The 13,501-nt window shown below is 38.8% G+C and overlaps 2 protein-coding genes across 2 annotated transcripts in view; one reads left to right on the top strand and one right to left on the bottom strand.

Annotated features, from left to right (window-relative positions):
- The window catches only part of LOC144651190 (5-oxoprolinase-like), a 197,323-nt gene that overhangs the window by 127,508 nt on the left and 56,314 nt on the right, over nucleotides 1-13,501 (bottom strand). The gene's annotated exons all lie outside the window — the stretch shown is intronic.
- Nucleotides 1-13,501, top strand: part of LOC144649162 (5-oxoprolinase-like) — a 30,019-nt gene that overhangs the window by 9,988 nt on the left and 6,530 nt on the right. Inside the window, exons 12-33 of the mRNA XM_078508619.1 lie at nucleotides 863-980; nucleotides 1,989-2,043; nucleotides 2,178-2,265; nucleotides 2,511-2,752; nucleotides 3,897-3,985; nucleotides 4,376-4,457; nucleotides 4,697-4,790; nucleotides 5,673-5,722; nucleotides 6,258-6,396; nucleotides 7,072-7,184; nucleotides 8,208-8,271; nucleotides 8,365-8,418; nucleotides 8,558-8,607; nucleotides 8,694-8,730; nucleotides 9,453-9,563; nucleotides 9,665-9,766; nucleotides 9,991-10,072; nucleotides 10,191-10,283; nucleotides 10,390-10,499; nucleotides 11,099-11,173; nucleotides 12,049-12,105; nucleotides 12,581-12,670. Coding sequence (XP_078364745.1) covers nucleotides 863-980; nucleotides 1,989-2,043; nucleotides 2,178-2,265; nucleotides 2,511-2,752; nucleotides 3,897-3,985; nucleotides 4,376-4,457; nucleotides 4,697-4,790; nucleotides 5,673-5,722; nucleotides 6,258-6,396; nucleotides 7,072-7,184; nucleotides 8,208-8,271; nucleotides 8,365-8,418; nucleotides 8,558-8,607; nucleotides 8,694-8,730; nucleotides 9,453-9,563; nucleotides 9,665-9,766; nucleotides 9,991-10,072; nucleotides 10,191-10,283; nucleotides 10,390-10,499; nucleotides 11,099-11,173; nucleotides 12,049-12,105; nucleotides 12,581-12,670 — 1,995 coding nt within the window. The remainder of the gene's footprint in view (nucleotides 1-862; nucleotides 981-1,988; nucleotides 2,044-2,177; nucleotides 2,266-2,510; nucleotides 2,753-3,896; nucleotides 3,986-4,375; nucleotides 4,458-4,696; nucleotides 4,791-5,672; nucleotides 5,723-6,257; nucleotides 6,397-7,071; nucleotides 7,185-8,207; nucleotides 8,272-8,364; nucleotides 8,419-8,557; nucleotides 8,608-8,693; nucleotides 8,731-9,452; nucleotides 9,564-9,664; nucleotides 9,767-9,990; nucleotides 10,073-10,190; nucleotides 10,284-10,389; nucleotides 10,500-11,098; nucleotides 11,174-12,048; nucleotides 12,106-12,580; nucleotides 12,671-13,501) is intronic.

Here is a 13,501-nt window from a genome sequence, read left to right as displayed (position 1 = left end):
AAACTTTGCAAATAAGTTTTCGCTGCTGAAAACGTAGAAAAAACTGAGTTACCAACAGAAATTAGTAAAATTATAGCACTTGTCAGTTGTATAAAATGTTGTATCGTATCGTGTATCGTATCCTGGCACTTGTATTGAGGTACGTATCGTATTGTGAGAAAATGTATCGTTGCAGCCCTATCAGCATGAACTCTCTGTCATTGGCTACTTTGAGGTCACATGACATCTAACAATAAAACTGTTTCTCGCCACAAGTCTCTGAGTGGGCAACATTGCAAAATCTATGATTTTAGAAGGTAACAGTGCACTGTTACCCGTTAATGTTAACTGACCACTGCTGTTTTTCTAAGTCTTTGTTGTGCTATTTAACAAATCACTTAATGACTGCTCCCTCGGGAAACCAGTTAATTTTGTTTTCCTCAAATCTTAATTGTTTCCCTCAGATCCACCTCGGAAAACATTGAGAAGGAGGGAAACAAAATTAACTGTTTTTCTCTGGACCAGTCATTAAGTGTATATTTATCTTTCTGGAATGTTACAGGGAGCAAGGAAACCAATAGTGTCTGTCCATAAGTATTACAAACTTCTGCAAGCAGGAATGTTTCTCTTTTCTGCTTGCACATAACATTTATATGAACAACTACCTGTTCCATAAGTAACTCACCGAAAAAGCCATTCTGACCTTCTATGATTGATTATTTTAACTTGAAACCACCAAGTACCAGTACCCGCCTTACAGTTTTTTAATAAACTAAGATAAGATAAAAATTTTTTGTTAAAACTGTGTTTACTAAACTTAACTAAACTAAACTAAGGTATATTAGGACTGTGTTTATTAAATGAGGACTATGTTTATTGACAGCTGGACGTCAACACTGTGGCAGCAGGGGGTGGGTCACGACTGTTTTTTAGGGCGGGGCTGTTTGTTGTTGGGCCTGAGTCAGCTGGTGCCCATCCTGGACCTGTATGTTACCGAAAAGGTGAACATAATTTATATTTATTAATGATAACCTTTTGTCAAAATGCCACATTAACTGTCAGGGTGTTAATAAAATTTGAAGTAGCAGCTGTTAAAAAGGATCTTTCTTTAATTACTTCAAGTTAGGGAAAAAAGTCGAATTGTCTGAGCAAAAAAAATCGATCGTTGATCTTTTTTGAAAGTGCTTAACTGTACATTAAGGTATCAGGGGTGTTTGTTAAACCCATTATCATTATAACTTCACAAAAAGGGGATTCAAATTGTAGGCACTGCACAAATTTTATTCAAATTTCTTTATCTGCTTATTAGTCTGAGAAAACGCTTTGGCCCTCTTTATGTGCTCATTACTGTCCACTGCAACAAAGACATCTAAGATTAGTGCTAACAAATTCCATATTCATGAAGTATCACTTAACATAAGAGATGTGATTGTGTTGGTCCAGAAAATATCCATACTCCTCCCACGGAAGGTTTTTTTTGTTTAAATCCCCCACCCCTCTGGAAATTCCAGTTAAGACCCATACTTCCCTTTAAAAATTTTGGCTTTCAAGACCTCCTGACCCGTTGGAATTTCCAATGACCTTCCATGGGGTGCATGGGTATGGATATTTGTGGAAATGCACATTGTGAATTGCCTCTGATTGGTGTTAACTGCACGTGGAAAATCATGACCACGAAACACTACACGGATGTCTCTTTGGAATCATCAAAAAGGTCATTTTAGGGGAGCAAATCACAGCTGCAGTTGTCTTTCACAGGGTATATCGGAGCAGGAAAGAACCAAATGTTTTGTAAATGCTGTTTGTTGTATCGCCAGCATATGCAGATTCTATCCATTCTGGAATTTTAGCTCCATGCCCTCGCACCCCGCATCGACTAGCCAAAAATTAGAGGTCTTTTCTTTTTCCTTCCAAGGGTCATCCAGGGGAGTGTACACCTAAGCACAGTCATTTCCCAGGGACATGTAAACACTGATAATTATATTTAATAAGAAAATTGCACTTTTCAGGTGGTCCACTAGCAGTTACTGATGCAAACTTAGTTCTTGGACGTATACTTCCAGAGTAAGTTAGTGCAATGAAGAAGATTTGATCATAAATCAATTTGGCATAAAATGAAGCCATGCTGCTTTACAATAGCCAAGTGAGTAAGCACGTCTAATACTTTCATTTACTAAAACAAAATGTCAATTTTTCAGATTTTTCCCCAAGATTTTTGGACAAAGCGAGAATCTTCCACTGGACAAGCAAGGGACATTAGAGGCTTTTCAGAAACTTACAAAAGAGGTTAAACCCGAGATTATGGCATTTTAGTTCTCATCTGTCTTTTGTTTATGGCAACTTTCGCAAGTATTGAGATTTTTAAATCAAACAAATTTTGAAGATTTGTACGTGCCAAGTGGTCACAAATGGCCAGGCTTTGAAAAATGCCCATAGCGTATTTTCGGGCGTTTTGTAAGGTTTTTTTGGTTGACATTTCACTATCAACACCAACTGTTTTTTAATAAATTTATTTTTTCATTCGTTTTAAGATAAATGAATTTTTGCTCACTCAAAGTGATGGCAGCAGAAAGGACCCATTGCGTGTGGAAGAGGTGGCCATGGGTTTTATTACGGTTGCTAATGAGACCATGTGCCGACCTATAAGAGCTTTGACGCAGGCCAGAGGACATAACACTGCTCGTCATGTTCTGGCATGTTTTGGTGGAGCAGGTGGTCAGCATGCATGTTCTATTGCACAGTCATTAGGAATGTCAACAGTGTTTATCCATCGGTAATTGATCACATAGTTTGCAGTTGTAGCTTAAGTGGCACGCTTCCTATCTGGTTTTCTTGGTTTTCTTGACCTACTCGACTTCTTATTCCCAGTTTCCATACTCGTGCCAATTTTTATAAGATGCGAGGATTGGCCTCGTGCCTAACCCCAGACCTGGAAGGCCAGGGTTTTTCTGGCAGGGTAAATCCTTCCCGTAGCCACTTTATCTTAAGTTATTTGAAGGCGCTGGAGACTCGCTTTTTGTCACTGTCACTTGGCCACAGTGAAACTTAATTTCCAGGGGCTATCTCCAGGACGTGCCACATGTGAACCTGCCTCGTCCCCAGGCGTCCGCGTCCTTGGTCGTGCACGGTTCACTTGGCGTTGTGGGACTGACGTGCACGGTTCACTTGGCGTTCTGGGCCTGATGCTGACGGGAAAGCGGCTCGCTCCCTAACCATCAACCCCCGCGCTCCCTGTTTTCCCGCCTTACCGCCTTTGCCGTCCGGCCGACCGGCACCTGGGGACGAGGCAGCATGTGAACCAATAACCTGGTTGATATTCCTGGGAACTTATGAGGTGCACCTGGTGGGATTGGGTTGCAGCACTCGCAAGATCTCACATGAATGGCTCACAACCCTTGGAAAGCCCAGTAGAACAAACAACAGGAACAATGCCTCTACACCTGCAGCCCCCAAAACAATAGAAACTACTACATTAGAGGACCAGTAGATATTCAAGCTTATGAGAGAATTGCTACGCTACTGACCTGATGGCCCCAGGGCATTCTTCTAAGGGGGTGTAGGGGTGGAAAAAGGGAAAAAGGAAATTTTAAATTATTTTATAGGGGGGGAAAAAGAAGGAAATAAAAGTTGGGGAAGGGAAAAAAGAAAAAATATGGAAAAAAAAAAAAGAAGAATATTTTTTTTGAAAAGAAAGGGAAAAAAAAACCCCAAAAAAAAAAAAATTTGAAAAATTCCAAAAAAAAAGGGAAAAAAAAGGAGAAGAAAACATGAAAAAAGATGGAAAAGAAGATGGAAAGACATGGAAATTTAAATGCTCAAAAGAGTACGAACCCTGTAAGACCCATCACTACCCTTTAACCCCCATTTTCGCCATTTTTACACGTGGCAAGAAAATCAAACTTGTTATTCTTTGGTAGCTATTTAGGAATCCTTTCTGCCTTTGGATTGGCTCTGGCTGACGTTGTGCATGAAGCTCAAGAGCCATGTTCCTGTATATATAACAAAGGTGCCAGTGGTATTTTATTACATTGCTATGTTGTAGTTTAAAATGTATTTCAGGTCAGAATAATTTGGAAAGTTTAATTTGTAGTTTTCTTTGTTTAAGAATTACAGAAATAAAGTCTTGAACAAAGAAAAACACAATAAAACTAGTTTGAAATTATTTTGACCTGAAATCATGCTGGCATTTGGTGTTTGTAAAGCTACCCGTGGTAAAAAAAAAATAACAGGGATGTAGATGTTATTCAGTAACGAAAGAATTCATAGCTGCTTTCTACAGATGTTATTGAATGTATACCAAATGTTAAATGGTAATCTGTAATATATTACAGCTTGTTGCTTTGGCAGTGTTTTGACTGCTACACATTTTTTTGCTTAACAATGTCTGTAATCCTAGATTCTTACAAGTACCTAGAGGAAAGAATTGGCTTGCTGACTCAACAATGCACAGATGAGCTCAAAACGCAAGGGTTTGATGAGTAAGTCTCAGTTCATTTTATTGGTCAGTGCGAGAACCATTAAAAGTCTATCAAACAAGGTACATATAGCAAAGAATAAAAGTGACAGAATTAGAAAACGTCTCAGAATCTGCTCCAGTGTAGTTACTATTTCCTTTGGGGCTCTGATGCCGTATGTTTTACAGTTTGTCTTTACTGAGATTTTTAATACATTTTAATATGAAAGTGATATCCATCATTGTGAATCTGTGGTCTTTCAGATCCCAAATATCCACTCAAATATTTCTGCACATGAGATATGATGGAACGGACTGTGCTTTGATATGCAATGTATCTCCTGGCCAAACAGAAAAGGTAATTCCAAAATGAATGTAATCATTTGTCTTTAGTTGATAGCTTCAGTTAATTTTTTTTTAATATTTATTAATAACACAATAGCTTCAGTTAATGTTGGTGTCAGCATGTTTGATGATCATGTTTGTATTTTTACACCACAATTATAATGTTGCTAATATTTATACCTTTAAAAGGTATCCTACGTAGCCCATTCACACCTAAACGATTCATTTCGTTCTCTCCTTTGGGGCCCTCCCCACTGTCTCCACCCTGCACTTACCTTACCTTACCTTACCTTACCACATCCACAGTATCTTCCCGTGAGACCTGAATCTTTTTGTCTCAGGGTTCTGCTCTCCTTGGTCCTTGGACCTGGATTTATTTTAGTTTCAGGGCACTAGAGCCCTTAAAAGAAGAATGTTTGCTTAAAGTGCTGAAAATAATGAACTCCTTGAATTTTTGTTCGGTGGGAAATAATATAGGATTGGTTAAAAGTATTCAAGGTTGAGTGCGATTTTTTGGAGACACATTTTGCGAACCATTTGTGGTTGTGTCTCTTCATTTTTTCCGGGGGACTTTTAAGGTGGCTATTGACTCGAACATTTCGAAACACAGTGCAAGACAAGTAAACTTGCTTTGAATACTCCTTTTTGTCATTTACCTTTGGGCTAGAAATCTTTCTTTATTTGCACCATTCATCATCATTGACCAACCAGCTTAGTTTGTCTTTTTGTAACATAGCCAAGTCCCTTAATCTTGAAAGTGTTTACACAATTATCCAAAGCCCTTTTAGCTCTTGTCATTTCTAGGATGTTGTTTTTTGCCCTACTGAACTCTTAGGAATTAAATTAGTATTTCTCTCGTCCTATTCACTGATTTCGTTGTTTGACATCTTAACAGTCAGAGGAGAGTTCTTCGTTTGGTGACTTTGGAAAAGTGTTTATGGACAGGTGATTCTTGAAGTTTTTATTAACATCACTTGCTTCTTGTGTTCCTTTGTCTGCTTTTAAACATTCATGGCGACTCTGAAAACAGTTAACTAATAAGTGATCCAAAAATGGATCTAATAACGATGTGATGCTATTGGGCTTACTTCTTCTGCTCTGTGCACCTGCATTTCTGACTTGAGAAAGTACAGTGGCCTAACACTTTATGTTTATCCGCGACCTGACAATTTGCTCCTTAGGCCAAACCCAATGCAAATTTCTATACAGGTGTACATATTTGGTTATAATAAATTGTAAGGACTATTCAACAAAATGCTTGGGGTAATCTGTGATGGTCTATCATCATTTTCAGAGGGACTAGCAGTTTGCAGTTTAAGCTATAGACTAGGGTTGGCACTAGTTAATGCACTAGTAAATGCACCCAACTCAGAGCAACCTTCCCCCAATCACTGGATAATTGCTACTAAGCTGAGTTTTTATTAATTGTATTTTTTTTTTGTCACTTGTGCTCAATTTTGTTTTTATCTGTTAACTGAAGGTACCTGCAAGAGTTTGGCTTCACCATTCCCAATCGGGACATTATGGTTGATGACATCAGGGTACGAGGGTGTGGACATTCCAGAACATCAGTCATTCACAATGCAACCCATTCAAGCGCTTCACCCCCAATTATAAAGGTACGCCTTTAAGATATTTGTTTCACCAATCTCTCTTATTTATTACGAGGGCACTAGCTTAGATGATATTACTAACAAAAAAATAGCAGGGAGATCAATTTAAGATATCGAAATCATCTTTGCCAGACAGGAAAAAACTTTCTTATACATTTTATATGCCAGCTTCTCAAACAAAAACTAAAACATACATACAATTCAGTCGAAAACAAATTTCACCTAGAATTTCACCTCAGTCGAAAACGTTTGGTTTTTCATACCACCTTTTAATTTTTTGTACATATAGCCTTAAAACATTTTAGGGATCATTATGTTGAACATATACAATTCAGTAGAACCAAATTTGAAGATATGGTACACGTCAGGTGTACTTTTAATGAAACTGCAAAGGAAAATGAGCTTAAGACATAATGCTAGATTTCAAAGGAACTGCAGGCCAGTAAACATGTCGACAGGAGTCAAGTTACGTGAGTTAAGTGAGGTTATTACCATCCTATGTTTTTAGAGGTATTCGTTAATGGGTATAAGAAGTTTAAGCGCGTACCCGAGATCTGAAAGGTCATGTGTTTGAATTAGTCATGGACTCGGAATTTTCTCTCTTTGTCCCACGCTCATCACAAAATGAACATTCATCTTTATCAAGTTTTATCTTATCTGCTATTTCCTTTTTGAATTCAGATAACAAAGTGTTTCTTTGATGGTGGCTATCTTGATACCAGAGTGTATTTGCTGGATGATTTAGCTGCAGGGCATGTGATAGAGGGGCCTGCTATTATCATTGATCAAAACAGGTACTATTACGTCTTATGATACTCGTGATACACAATATCGACCTTTAGATTGGACAACGAGTACGAGATTGAGTACGAATGCGCATTTCAAACCAAATTTGTGAGCATTATATAATTACTTCATGATCAACGCATCTGTAAATCCCTTGCTATCTTGTACAAAAGTCTATTTTTCAATAGCTATCCGGCCTATATGAGAAACATGTTCTCGTTCCGTACTACTTCATACAAGCTGCGTGGAAACTATATACTGGAATACCCAAGCCGAAAACTACAACTTTTGGTCTCCAATCCTTTACTTATCTGGCAACAAAAGAATGGAATTCTCTATCCAATTTTAAAAGATTTATGTAACTTCTCAGACTTCAAAAAGCACATCAGCAAAGACAGTTCATTAAACGTGTAAATGGCAATTTTATAATTAGTTAATTTAAGTCAAATTGTAAATATGTAAATAGCAATTTCTATTTTTAATTTTTCGTTATCAAATATATTGTTCTCGGAAATATTAGCTTGTCAAGCTACTCTGAAATTCGAGATTAAATAAAGTTTACGATGATGATGATGATGATGATGACCAATCTTATCTCTAACATAAATTCATTTGTTGGTCAGCAACGGGAAAGAGGTAAAGTTTGGGGGATACAATTTTGCAAAATTCCAAAGTCGTACTTGTACTCGATTTCGTACTCGTAGTCAGATCTAAACGGCGCTAATAACAGCAATCAATTTCCTAGATCTCTTCTCTTATTGTTTAAAAATATAAGTTATTTGTTGTTTGAATACAAAGTTTACCAATGTAACTTCGTATTCTGTTCCAATTTGTTTGAGGCATAATACCGCAGGGCCGTGTCTAGGGGGGGGGGGGGGAGGGAAAGCTAAAAAACTAAGAATACTAAAGGAAAAAAAGAAAGCTAAACTAAAAAACCCCAGTTGCCCCCGCCAGGAAAACGTGCCCCAGCAGCCAAAAACTCTAAGTACGGCCCTGTACTCATGTTTTAATAATATCGACTGTTTTCACAGTACTATCATTGTGGAGCCACAGTGTACGGCATATATGACAACATCTGGAGATATCAGGATCGAAGTAAGTTGGTTATCAGTTATTCTATACTTTTAATATTCAGTAACATCTTTTCTTTAAACATCTTCTTTTAAAAGGGTTATAAATGTCTTTCAGATTGGAAAGAACAAAGGTAAAAGACAAGTTTCCACAGATCTAGACGCCATTCAAGTGAGTGTGAAGCATACTTGGATTGACACAATTTAGTTTGCCTTCTTTTGTAACCCAAAACTTGCCCATATGTTTGAATGGTAATAATGTTTTACCTTTTCTAATGTGAGCATCATCGATTCTGTTCTTAAATCTGCAGCTTTCCATATTTTCTCATCGCTTCATGAGCATAACTGACCAAATGGGAAGGTAATCCTTAATACATAGTAATTGCTTTGATTGGTAGGTCGATGAACAATAAACAGTCTTTGCTAAAAACGTTTTTCCTTCCATAGAGTTCTTCAAAGGACATCAATCTCTACAAACATCAAGGTATACGCATAGCACTTTACTTTTAACTTGCTTACTGGAAGATAATTTTCCTGGTAAATCATTTGAAATGTACAAGTATTGATACACTGGTATTTAGCGTTGTATTAATCCATTGGTAGGATTGCTTACTTATTCTATAAATAAGGATAAGTCTCTCAAGGCCGACATGTTAAACATTCTGACACCTCATGAAATATACTTCTGAAGATTTTGGCTGATACGTTGAATTTCACAGAAGATCCACTGATAGGTGTTTTATTACAAACCCTTTATGTGCTGTTCTTGTAATTTATTTACCCACGTGGCACAGAAGAGCTCGGGAGCTCGTAAAGACGTGTACGTGCATCCAAGATCGAATTGGAATTTGGTGTTTCTTGGTTTGTCTTGTACTTGCATCCACTTAACACAATTGAAAACAATGGCCTTGGTGAAATATTCTTCAGTCAGCGAATTTGCAACTTGGAAGGATTGTCAGTCGGGTCACATCTAACACGCAAAAGCACTGCTTCTCACAGACATTCTTCGAGTCTCTGAAAGGTGCTTGGCACATTACAAAAACCAAGTGGGAAAGCATCATCCTTCATTGTTAAGTTTGCTGTAGTCTACACAAAAATGAGCTTTCAGCTCCCTTCTTTTGTCTTCTGTTGCCTTAGAGGCAGTTATGATAATCTATTATTCTTTCATTAAGATGCCATTCTTGCATATCTGTGTCTCATTTACAGGAAAGGCTTGATTTCTCCTGTGCCATGTTCGGCCCTACTGGTAGCCTTGTTGCTAATGGCCCACATGTGCCAATGCATCTTGGATCAATGCAAGAAACAGTGAAATATCAGGTATATCACCAGCGTGTTTGTCTCATGCAACAATTCGTCTTCACTTTTACTTTAATACTTTACCATGAATTTAAAGTTATCTTTAAGAATTTTATTTGTAGATTGAAAAGATAGGTGACAGCTTCAAAGAAGGTGATGTCATACTTAGTAATCACCCTAGTGCTGGAGGGACACATCTTCCTGATCTGACAGTCATTACCCCGGTAAGTTATCTACGTTGAGTCCTTTTACCTAACCCTTCAGTTCCTAAAGTGGTTGCAGCATTCTACTCGTGCTATCAATACATAATCAGTCGTACAGGTTCCAAGAATATAGGATGTGATCAGGTCATAGTCAATATTTAAGAAACAGATGCCATAAAAGTTAATAAAATTTATAATTAGAGATACACAACTGTAATAATTACTGATTAATAATTTTATTGAAGGTCTTTTATCCTGGCCAACCCAAACCTGTCTTCTTTGTGGCAAGTCGAGGTCATCATGCAGATGTTGGAGGAATAGCACCTGGTAATCGTCTTAATAATACAATCATAAAATGAATTGAATTCGCCACAGTCTGAGATTGTCCATTTGTGTCGGGTCCAGTTACATAAATAATTAATACAGGATTTATTTTATGCACCAGGTTCAATGCCACCAAATTCACATAGCATCTTTGATGAGGGAGCTGTCTTTATGTCCTTTAAACTGGTTGATAATGGAATCTTCCAGGAAGAAGGTAATGTCCCATGATTATTGAATATGTGAATGAGTTATCTACATTTGCTGAAAAAAATTGTTGACAATTATGATTTCCTCGTTATGATTTATTTGTTATTTATAAGCTTTAAGAGAAAAGCTCCTGGAACCTGCTAAGTATCCTGGTTGTAGTGGAAGTCGTAATGTTCAGGACAACATCTCCGATCTCAAGGCCCAGGTGGCTGCTAATCATAAGGTAAGTGTGAAACTGACATGAGGATTTAACCTGCAAATATGCAATGATATTATCGCCAGGACGTCCTTGATATCTGTCATGTATCCTACAATAAACATAGTTTGCCATGTTTTGCGTTGCAAAGTCTTGCAAAGTGCTGCATAATAGTTTATCCAGCTGTAAAAAAAATTTTTCGTTGACAATTTGTCGAATAATGAGGCAATTATTCTGGTTCAGTCGTGCAGATTGTCGTCTGTTTTTAGCTCACTCGCCCGATGGCCTCGTCTGCTAAAGTATCAGGACATGTTGCATGCAATTTCGCAGGATAGGTGTTAAATATCCCATGTAGTGGTAGGCGCAATAAGTCAAATCCTTGTTGCTACAAAAATGAGAGCCTAAGAGACACTAGGTTCAGAAACAGACTTCGCATCCATTGAGACTTCCTTGGGTCACCTGCACCTTGTGTGCGCTCACAAGCATGAGCCATATATAATTATTGAATTTATAATTACGTTTGACTGTGATAAATTGTAGTTATGTAATTTACTCTGACTAGTAGAGAAGGCATGGTTTAAACCTCTAACTTGTGGTTTGGTCATTTTGTGTTTTTAATTATTCAGGGAATCAAGCTCATAAATGCGTTGATTGACGAGTACAGTTTCCCTGTTGTGCAGGCTTACATGGAATACATTCAGGTACAAAAGAGTTACAGTCGAACCTCTCCATACGGACACCTCTATAACACGGACATCTTCCCATTAAAGGGGCTAGGTCACGGTATTTTAGGTCATTCTATTTATTTTCGTTAATTAAGCGCTCTGAACTTTAAATTGGTAGAGCAAAAGTCTTTTATTTGCAAAATCACGGCCACCTCACAAACAAGGATGATTTTAATAGATTGTATATGACACTTTCATACAAATTGAGATAAACTTGCAAAAGGTCGGGCCGACATTTTTCAAGTTTACCCGAACGCAATGCGTTTTAATCTTCTCAAATTTTGCCCATCCATGCCCCTTTTGGCCTTTCTGTGTTTCTTTTGAGTTTTTCTACAGTTGAAAGCCTTTATTGTGATATTTCAGTTAACTCTATGAACAGTTGGTCGGTGCCCAAATTGCCTAAAATTGCGTGAGATAGCCCCTTTAAGGACAGTTCGGTAAGGTAAAGTCTGTGTCGGCCATGGGCTCCGCGGGCCCTCCGTGCGCGCTGGGGCCCCCCCTGGAGGGAGCTGTCCCGCGGGCCCCCGCGCGGTCCCACCGGGTGGGGGGCACTGTGTGGTGTGTCTGCCCGCACCGCGCCCCGGCCGCCTCGCCGGGCCGTTCGACTGGTCGGCGCGCACCGCCACCGCGCCTCCCAAGGACAGTTCACTTGGTCGTAAAGAGACAAAAAATCATATAAACTCTACCTCTATAATGACGACACCTCCGTAATACAGACACTTTTCCCTAACCCTTTGGTGTCCGTATGTTAAATGTTCGACTGTATCTTGTAGCCCTCAAGAGGTGAGTGCAAAACTGCATGACAGCATTATGTGAAGCAGGTGATAACATATTTAAATTACGTCTTCCAGCAAAACGCAGAGTTGGCCGTCAGGGAAATGCTTACAGAAATTGCCCACAAAATAAAGGTATGCATGCTGTCAGCCCATACTTTTATTGGTAGAAAAATGTGTCTTTAGGCCCTTCAAACGTTCTAAAGTTTTATAACGATAACCTGGGTCACAATTAGTTGGGACACTTCATACACCAAGCATATTATCCTTGCTGTGGCCCTTTCCCTTGAGCAATATTTTTTTATTGAAATTCTGTTTGTGAAAATTTGCAAGCCAACGTTGGGAGGGAAAGGCAAATTTGTCTTCTATTGCAGGTAATACCATTTTTTTATTCTGTAAATAACTGTGTATTCATTTATATGTACTTATTGTACAAACTGCTTTTCTGCAGTTGGGTTCTATAAAAACACTGTTGAGCTAATCAGATGACAATATTGTTGGTTTTTTACCTCATAATGATGATCGTTTTTTACGAAGTGGAAAGTTTCTCATCATAACTTATGTTATGTTACGTAGGACGTTTTACACCCCTTCTCTGATAATCCCACAGGAACGAACAGGAAAGTCAGTACTAAGAGCATTAGACCATATGGATGATGGCACACCAATCAGCCTCACAGTCTCCATTGATGAAGACAAGGTAAATCACCTTTGTATGCCTTTTAATGATTTGGAGAGTAAAAGGTGCCTTGCATGGTAAAAGACACCCAGCCAGGAGATGGATGATTGTCCTGAGGCTCTGATAGAATGATAAACCATCTCTCTCTTGTCATTTTTTTATTGTTGCAATTCAACACTTTTCAAAAATTGACAACAATGAACTGAATGAAGTGACCATTATGTTGCTGAATCAGTTTGTTTAAAGCAGGGGGAGCAGAGGTGGCGCAGTGGTGAGAGCGCTCGCCTCCCACCAATGTGGCCCGGTTTCGATTCCGGTTTGCTGTCATATGTGGGTTATGTTTGTTGTTGGTTCTCGTCCTTGCCCCGAGGCTTTTCTCCGGGTTCTACGGTCTTCCTCCCTCCACAAAAGCCAACACTCCAAATTCCAATTTGATCTTCGATGCACGTACACGTTCTAACGTGTTCTAAGCTCTTCTGTGTTACGTGGGTAAAAAACATTACATTTTTTTATAAAGCAGTGTTATCGCCTTTCACCCAGTATGCGAGCTTATTGAGTTCTTGACGAAAATGGGCAAAATGATGTTTGCAGCGGCATTTGTCACCACAGGTTCACGGGAGAAGGATTGTACAGTAAAATCCCTATTTCTGGAACCTCCAGGGGAAACGAAAATTAGATTGAGAAATCGGGAGTTTCGAGAAACCGAGGGTCGGAGAAATTGGGTTTCACTGTGTCCAAGCCCCACCCAGGGAAGGTTTTCTCGTGTTACTCCCCCTCCGACTCCGTGAAACTTCCAGGTCAGCTTCGTACCTCCCTTAAAAAACTATGGCTTTTGAAGCGCCCCGCCCCCTA

The sequence above is a fragment of the Oculina patagonica genome, chromosome 4 (assembly GCF_052425735.1).
Source record: "Oculina patagonica isolate OP01 chromosome 4, crgOcupat, whole genome shotgun sequence".
Lineage (NCBI taxonomy): Eukaryota > Metazoa > Cnidaria > Anthozoa > Scleractinia > Oculinidae > Oculina > Oculina patagonica.
This window is presented reverse-complemented; position numbering and strand designations above follow the sequence as displayed.